General features: G+C 49.1%; 1 protein-coding gene across 1 annotated transcript; it reads right to left on the reverse strand.

Moving 5' to 3' along the window:
- Positions 1-6872: 6872 nt before the first annotated feature.
- Positions 6873-8151, reverse strand: LOC149336962 (uncharacterized). The gene has a single exon (XM_089554291.1). The coding sequence runs from the start codon at positions 8139-8141 to the stop codon at positions 6873-6875; it is 1269 nt and encodes a 422-aa protein (XP_089410417.1). The 5' UTR covers positions 8142-8151.
- Between the last annotated feature and the right edge of the window lie 156 nt (positions 8152-8307).

The following is an 8307-nucleotide window of genomic DNA, read 5'->3' on the forward strand; positions in this document are numbered from 1 at the left end:
ATCTCAAAGAATTGATGTAAGGGCATATGTTCGACAAGGATGTCCGCTTGTTAAGTTTTTGCAATTTATTTGGAGCCTTTTTGTAGGATGATAACAGCGAGTGGGCACATCCGAGGTTTTAGGTTGGGAGCGTGTGAGGTGTGAATACTGGCATACGCAGATGACGTGGCGCTCTTTTGTGAAGACCGCAAAAATATTGTAGAAGCGTTAGAAGTAACCAAAAGGTTTTGAAGGCAACCTGATAGCGCTGTTAATGTAGATAAATGTCTCGGAGTCTGGCATGAGCAATGGGACTTAGAACCAGAATTTTTCTCCGTGGTCCGATGGGCTGTAGAGCTGTGGAGTGGCTGTGGAGCTCGGCTCCTGATTCCAAGGTTGCGGGTTCGATCCTGTCGAGGCCCGCATTTCGATGGAGGCGAAATGAAAAAAACTCGTGTGCACTGTCGTACGTTGAAAAAATTGACAATGGTTTAATTCTTCTACATCTATTTAGTTAGAGCGAAAGCTCGATTAAACTTAGCCACGCTTGTTGAGACGCCTCGGAGGCGTTTCAGGCACACTGTTAGCCGCGCTCTCATCCTTGGCAAAAGTGCATGCGAGAGCGGCGTCGCCTACTTAAAAGGTGCGCTAAACAGGATTCTGAGCTCTTCTTTTTACCACGGGAATTCGGTCGACACGCTGCAAGCATTCTTTGAAGCCTAGAATTATTGTCCTACGCGGCCGATTTCTTTATTAAATCGGGTTAAACATCCCGGCTCCCGCTTTTTTTTTAAACTCACCTGCGATAGTCGGAGGAGTCAACCAACGCGTGGAGTGCCTTTCAGCCAGTCGCGTGGCGGCTGGACGCTCTGCCATCGAAAGCAAAGAGTCCACGCGTATTTTTATTTCCGTGGGCCTAATATGCGGCTGTGTTGTCTGCGACTGAAGCAATTTATTCGCAGAAGCCTAAAAAACAAAATAAAGCGAAAGCGAAGCCGCCACGCGAATTGCTGAAAGGCACTCCACGCGTTGGTTGACCCCTTCTACTCACGGAGGTCAGTTCAAAATACAGGCGGGAGCCGGGACGTTTAATTCGACTTAATAAAGAAAATCAGCCACACAGGACAATAATCTCGAACTTTCTAAGAATGCTTGGAGTGTGTAGATCGAGTTCCCGCGGTAGAAAGACGAGCTCAGAATCCTGTTTAGTGCACCTTTAAGTGAACGCCGAGTCACGTGCATAATCACATGACCCCATTTTGGCGGAGTGGCGCTCGGAGCACCGCATTCTGAGCTGTGGCGCTGCAGCAGTCGGAGCTGCGGCGTGGCGGCTGCAGCTGCGGCGAGTCACGTGGTCTTACGTCACATCCGCACCTCCGGCGCTCCTCCTGCTCAAGGTCAAAGTGCAACACCTTATGACCTTGGCGAAACATGGCGCAGTGGAGCTCTCGCTCCAGAACCTCAGCCGGTCTATATTAACCTGGAGTCCTCCCCTACAGCGTCCACCACACATGCCCCGTGCTAACTTGACGCGTTAAACTCGATGTATTACTACTATTATTACCAAATAAAGATCGAAAAATTTGTGGACTTTTTTTAGAAACCCAACTATTATTTTTTTGCACGCGACGAGAAAAAGTAAGAAAAGGCTTCCTCTTGGCACCGGTGGAGGTGTAAGAAAAAAATTAAATACCGATTACCGAAGAGGCAATGCCGAAATGCATGCGCTTGCTGGCATGTAATAGTTAATACGCCTAGAAAGATGCTACTGCAATGAAATGATTTCGTGATGCGGTTTCGTTAAATTGCTGTGCTTATAAAAAAATTGGGGCCAGTAGCTAGCGGGCGGCTTCATCACGCTGTTCACGGACTGCTGGATCATGAATCCTCTGCCTGGCGGCTTATATCTACTTCTCGCTGTCATACTTCCAGTTCTTGGCGTCTGAGACGAAAAGTTTATGCTTGTTTGCGTAAACACACACACACACAAACACACACACACAGACACACACACGCACGCACGCACGCACGCACGCGCGCACGCGCACACACACACGCACACGCACAGACACGCGCGCTCACGCACGCACGCACGCACACACACACACACACACACACACACACACAGAGTGCGGTTATTTTTAGGAAAGGACGCTATACTGTACTGCTAAAGCAGTAAAAAAGAATTAAAAGAGCATGCATACTCCGAGTTGGATTCGTACCAGTGGCGGCGGAACAGAAAAGTTCCGTCTAGAGACGCCTTAAGGCCGGAATACATGAGCGTTTTTACTGCGGATAGTCCGCGATTTTCGCCCGACTGCGCAGATTTGACGCCCGGCGTCGAGAAAAACGCCCGCCGCCGCCGATCAGGACCGCCTAGATTTTTACGCGCGGCGTCCGGTGAGACCGAAGCGGCGGCTGAAGCGAGCCAATAGCAGCGCAGGAAGCCCGCTCTTCCGGTCCTCTGCCTGCCGCCGCCAACATGGCCGCCATGGCTGACGAGCTACGCAGTGTTTTTGGCACGGAAATGTTATTGTCGTGAAAATAAACGCATCATCAGACTTGAAATGTCGCTTTTTTTGGAGAACGCGGTCGAATATCGGATCGGAATGCCTGCGCTTCCTCCCTGAATCGAATGCGTCGAAGAAAACCGCAGCAGTTGGTGTCCGCAGCTGAGCGGGCGTCCAAGGGTACGCGACGGCATGCATTCGAGCACGAAAATCTTTTAGATACTTATGCACGCGTGCTAAAATTCGTACAATGGTGTCGAAGTGAACACTTTCGTGATTTTAACAGAATGGTCAACGTTGCTGCTCCCACAGACCTCCTTGCTCAGTGGTGTTTGCCACTTGTTGATAACATTTGTTTCCGCGTCGAGGGATAAGCGGCGGCGCGCCGCCGCTTCTACGCTCCGGTATATCCAGCCGGGCGTCGCGTCGCTGCGACGTTTTCTGCCGCGCGAAGATCGTCTGAAAAACGTCGCATGTATTAAGGCGAAAGCATTTAATGTCTCATCGTTGTAAGCAGCAGTTGTCGACAGAAATGTCACGCTCTTCAATTGGTCGAAACGGTCGTGACGTCACAGTGCGCGAATTTCAAACGGGGCCAATTGTACTTTGGCTAGTAACCAGGCAACCAATTGAAGGGATCGTATAGTGATGCTCCAAGTGTGACTGAGCTTAGTTAATTGCCTAATTACCCAATTAGCTTTTCTAGTCAGGCCATATAAATAAATAAAACCGAGTAGGAAACTGGTCGAGCTCGGGAATCGAACCCCGGTCTTCGGCGTGCGAGACGAGCATGCTATCCACTCCGCCATGCCAGCTCTTTTTTTTTTCTTTCTTTCATGGTATTTATTTACATGCTTTTGTATACAAAGCATATATATACATATGTGTGTGTGTATATACACACACAAAAACAACTATTTACAGAGCACCTAGGTAGGCGCTACGTGGCAGAAACATAATAGTAACATATAACTAAAAGGCCGGTAAAGATATACAGCGCATCAGGAGAGGAAACCAATCCGGTACAAAGTCCGATTTTTTGTAAATGTCCGTTACCTGCAGCAACATTCGGCTAAAGTGAATTCTGGGCGAAACAACAGGTTCAACGTTGCGATCTTGCATGCGCGTTTTCCAAAGACTATGAAGTCCAATCAGAAGAATCATATCATAAGGATTCGAGCCAGGTTGGGAAACAACAAGGTAGCGCACACTGTAGGAATTTAGGAGGAAATCTTTCTGTAGCGTCCTTTGCAACACATCCCAAAACAAAATCGCGTCTTTGCAGTCTATAAAACAATGTTCAATTGTTTCAGGCACATTGCACAAGCGACAGTTTGCAGAAGACACAAAAATGTTTTTCCTATCGAGCCACGTCTTGACAGGTAGAGTTTCAGTGTGTAATTTATAGAAAAATGTTTTGGTGCAAGGAGAAATTGGCATTTTACGCACTCGCTTTAAAACATCATGACCCATGAGCCCAACGTAGACGGAACGATACAGTGGGGGCGGGAAGAGCATGGATATCAAATCCCTGTACAGATTTTTTCGCGAAACAGAATATAAGTACTCATTTGAAAACCGAACTGTCAAAAAACGCACGGAGGCATAAACTTCCTGCATTAAGCCTAGTAAACGGGGTCGTTCAGTAAAATTGGAAGAAACTACTAAGTTCGGAAGTAGAGTCATGAAGTTAACCTGCAAGAATGCTCTAATAATCGGAAGGGAACAAGCACGAAAAAAGAAGAAACGGGCAACCAACTGTCTCACATACAGGTGCTCTAGGCCCAGGCCTCCTGCACAAACAGGCCTGAAAAGGTTATCACGCCGCATGGGCTCAAATTTGGAGGACCAAATAAACGTCGCAAATATACGATGGAAACGCTGTATGTAATGTCTGGCGCAGTGAAGGACCTGGAGTACGTAATAAATTCTTGTTGCCAGAAAGGTGTTGCAAGCCTGGGCTCGACCAAAAATTGAGAGGCGATGCGGTACAAACGTCTGAGCATAACGCTCAACAGCCGGAACTCGCTCTCTCCAGTAATGGGCACTGGATTTGTAGGCATGAAGTGGAATGCCAAGATATTTAGGAGGCACACAAGACCATTCTATGCCAGCGTACAGAGGTGGAGTTGTGCCCCATGAACCAAACCATAGGCCAGAACTTTTGGAGCGATTCATTTGAGCACCAGAAACGATGCCGAACTGATCTATTGTGGACAACACTATATCAATGCTGGGCTTGTCAATGCAGAAAAATGCAAGGTCGTCAGCATATGCCAGCAATTTGACTTCATTACCCAAAATAGGGAACCCATGGATATTACTGTTACGCAAAACGCTCAAACAAAGCGGTTCCAGGTAAAGAGCAAAAAGCAGAGGAGACATCGGACAGCCTTGCTTCACAGAAGAGCGGATTGGCACAGGGTTCGAGAGCTGGCCATTAATGATCAATCGTGTTGAACAGTTGCTGTAGCAAAGTTGCATCCCTTTAAGTACAGTAGAACCCACGTTTGCTCGCTCTAGAAGTGAAAACAGAAATGAATGGCGTACGCGGTCAAATGCTTTCGCAAGGTCAATCTGAAGGAGGGCAAGCTGCTCATGACAGCTGGAGGAATATTCAAGTATTGTCCGCGCAATGTGCACATTACTTTGAATGGAGCGGCCTCTCAAACCGCAAGTCTGGTGAGATCCAATGAGTACCGACATTGCAAATTGCAGGCGATTTGACAAGACTTTAGCAAAAATTTTGTAATCCACATTTGACAATGTAATGGGCCGATAACCTTCTACGGAGCGCAGTTTTCCTTCATCAGTAGTTTTCGGAATTAGGACTGTGTGGCTTTTTGTAAAAGACTGAGGAAGGGCTCCTATATCCAGCCCCACTGTGAAGACCCGCAGCAGGACAGGAGTGAGAATAGATTTAAAAGCCTTGTAAAATTCGCTTGAAATGCCGTCAGGACCAGGCGTTTTTGAGACAGGTAACTGATCAATTGCATGTTCCACCTCTTCCTGCGTGAAAGAGCCGCTAATAACAGAACAATCATCTTCTGATAAAGGGCTCACTAAGGTGCTGAAATACGCCAAAATTTCCGAATTATGCACATCAGGTGAAGCACTAAACAAGTCTGTGTAATAATCTACAAATACGGTCATCACCTCATTTGTACTGGACACTAGTCTGCCATTGGACATCATCCCCGAAATAAACTTCGCAGTCGCATGACGGCGCTCATCAAGCAAAGCCTGTCGTGTCGGGTGCTCACATTGCAGATCACGCATGGTACGAGATCGAACACGGGCACCCCGGTAACGTTCTGCATCAAATCGTTGTAACTCACTTTTGATACTAGCTAATTCATCCGTATATAAACCAGGTGCTTCGCATTCCATTTCATACAGATTGTGCAAATTTTTCCTGAGTGTCTGCTCCTGATGTTTCCTGTGAAAGGACCGCACGGAACCAATTTCTATAGCTGTAGCACGCACGTCTTGCTTAAACATTTCCCAAGCGGCGAACAACGGCATCTTGCTCGAGAGACAGGATTCCAGTTGCGAGCGGACACGAATGACAAACTCTTCATCATTAATTACAGAAGAGTTCAGCTTCCAAAGCGCCCATTTCGGCCTAAATTTTGAACAAACACTGCCTCCGAGGCGAGCAACCACCATGCAGTGATCAGAGAACGAAACTGGTACAGTCTCACAGACCAATCCTCTGGAGACAAGTGAAAAAGATGCATAAATTCGATCTAGGCGAGCGTGAGAATGGCCCTGAATGCGTGTGAATAAGCGGAAACCACGACATGAACTTCCGGTATCAATGAGCCCTGCATCTTCCGTAACAACAGACAAAAATTCACCGCTCCTATCGCTGGGTGTATCAGGACCGGCACGATCAGCTGGGTCGCACACACAATTAAAGTCACCCATTAGCACAACGTGCCGGTCACAGTCCAGTAAGCTGGCAATGCATTCAAAAAGAGTAATGCGCTGTGGCACAGTATTAAATGCATAGACATTCATTAGTCGCCATGGCTTTCCATAGAGAAGAAAATCGCAGCATATCAACCGGCCCTCATTATCGACATTATAGGTCAAGCCCGAACAGGGGAGTGTCTTGCGCAGAAACAACCAGCAACCCGCCGACAAGCCCACAGCATGCGTTACGAGAACATTATATTCTGATAAAAAGGGCTGCAGGGCCACCTCAGTATCCTCCTCGCTTTCAATTTTCGTCTCCTGGACGGCGATAACATCAAGGTGCCTGCTGCAGAAAAGTCGGCGGAGTTGCACCTGCCTCTGGCGAGACCTAAGGCCACGTACATTCAGTGTTGCGAATACTAACTCTGCGGAATCAGCCATGATGACTGTAACTAATTATGCCTACAGTTCCCTGTTCTTGTCGGTAGACGGCGATGCCGCCTGAGAACCACCGCCAGGCCTCCTGGACCGCGAACGTCGGCACTGCTCCTTGTGCCTCGACGCGCGACGCCGACGGCGATGAGTGCTGCGCACCGGGTCCTCATCGCCACTCGTTTCGGAAGCGCAGGACGCACGGCGCTTCTGAAGCGGCTCGTCTGCGGAACCAGGTTCAGCGTCCGCTGGAAGAAGGCCCTGATCCGGAAGCTGCTGGCCAGCATTGACAGGAGGAAGCGAAGTGTCCGCTGTGGTATCCGTAGTGGCCGCAAGGACGGCCAATGGTTCTCCACCAGCAGCAGAATCCGGCGCCTCACATCGAGGCGGCGCTGCATGGTCATCCGCCGGCTCTTTACACTCCGCGGCAGCACTTTGGGGAACAACCGGTGCACTGACACTCGAAGGCTCAGCTACAACGGCGGCTGGCAAGTCCCCAGTCGCGTCAAGTACTTCTGTAGCGTCCATGATGTGCTCCTGTAGAGCGTCGTCAGGGGGCCGCACACGATGCCGCAGCTTGTCAGCATACGTCACGACGCACTCCTCCGCTGTGTGGCCGAAACGCCGGCAGTCGTCACACCGCGGCGTACGACAGTGCCGACGAATGTGGCCAACACGGTTGCAACGTAAACACAGAGGTGGTCTGCCCGGAATTAGAACAAGGCTCTGAACGCCGCACACAGTCATCTGATGCGGAACATCACTAACCCCGACTCCATCAGCAAGAGACAGGACGACATCACGGCTTAGAGTTCTCATCTGCTCCATGTCTGAGACTTTCCAATTTTCCGCTGAGATAGATGTCACCTTCCCGTACGCCTGAAGTGCCTCACGGATGAAGCAATCTTCCAAGCGCTCGGGAAGCCACAAAAGCTTCAGCTTCACCTCCTTCGGTTCCGGGTCAACAACAACGCAGCGGCGGCTCTTCACCAAGAGATCGCCGCACGACACGAGCTTTTCTTTTGATTGCGCAGATTTGCAAATCACCATCCAGACGTGAGACATCTGGAATTGTCCGATGGAGCTAATTTCTTTGAGGTCTATGACATTCCGCAGCGAGTCTCTGAAATCCTGTGCCCTGTACGGGCGTCCGGCAAGATCTGCATGCAGGAAAACGGAGTCGGTCACAAGCTTACCGGTTGGGAGTCGGGGCAGAACGATACGGTAGTCATTACTGCCAGCAAAAGCCTGAGCAGTACCTCGGCCAGAGGCCGATTGAACCTTTTGTGCGGAGAACATCGAGGAACGCGTCCGCTTCTTCTTCTTCTTCTTCTTCACCATAAGAAAATGGCACATACCCACGCGGGGGGATTGGCCAAGGTGCGGTGGTGAATGCCAAGGAGGTATGAGTGCGGGAAAAAAGCTAAGTAAAATAGTAGAATGTTTGAAATCAGAAAATATGTAT

The sequence above is a fragment of the Amblyomma mixtum genome, chromosome 7 (assembly GCF_055824585.1).
Source record: "Amblyomma mixtum isolate Tamu chromosome 7, ASM5582458v1, whole genome shotgun sequence".
Taxonomy (NCBI): domain Eukaryota; kingdom Metazoa; phylum Arthropoda; class Arachnida; order Ixodida; family Ixodidae; genus Amblyomma; species Amblyomma mixtum.

Coding starts and splice junctions, on each gene's coding strand:
- LOC149336962 (XM_089554291.1), bottom strand. CDS start 8,141: ATGTTCTCCGCACAAAAGGTTCAATCGGCCTCTGGCCGAGGTACTGCT.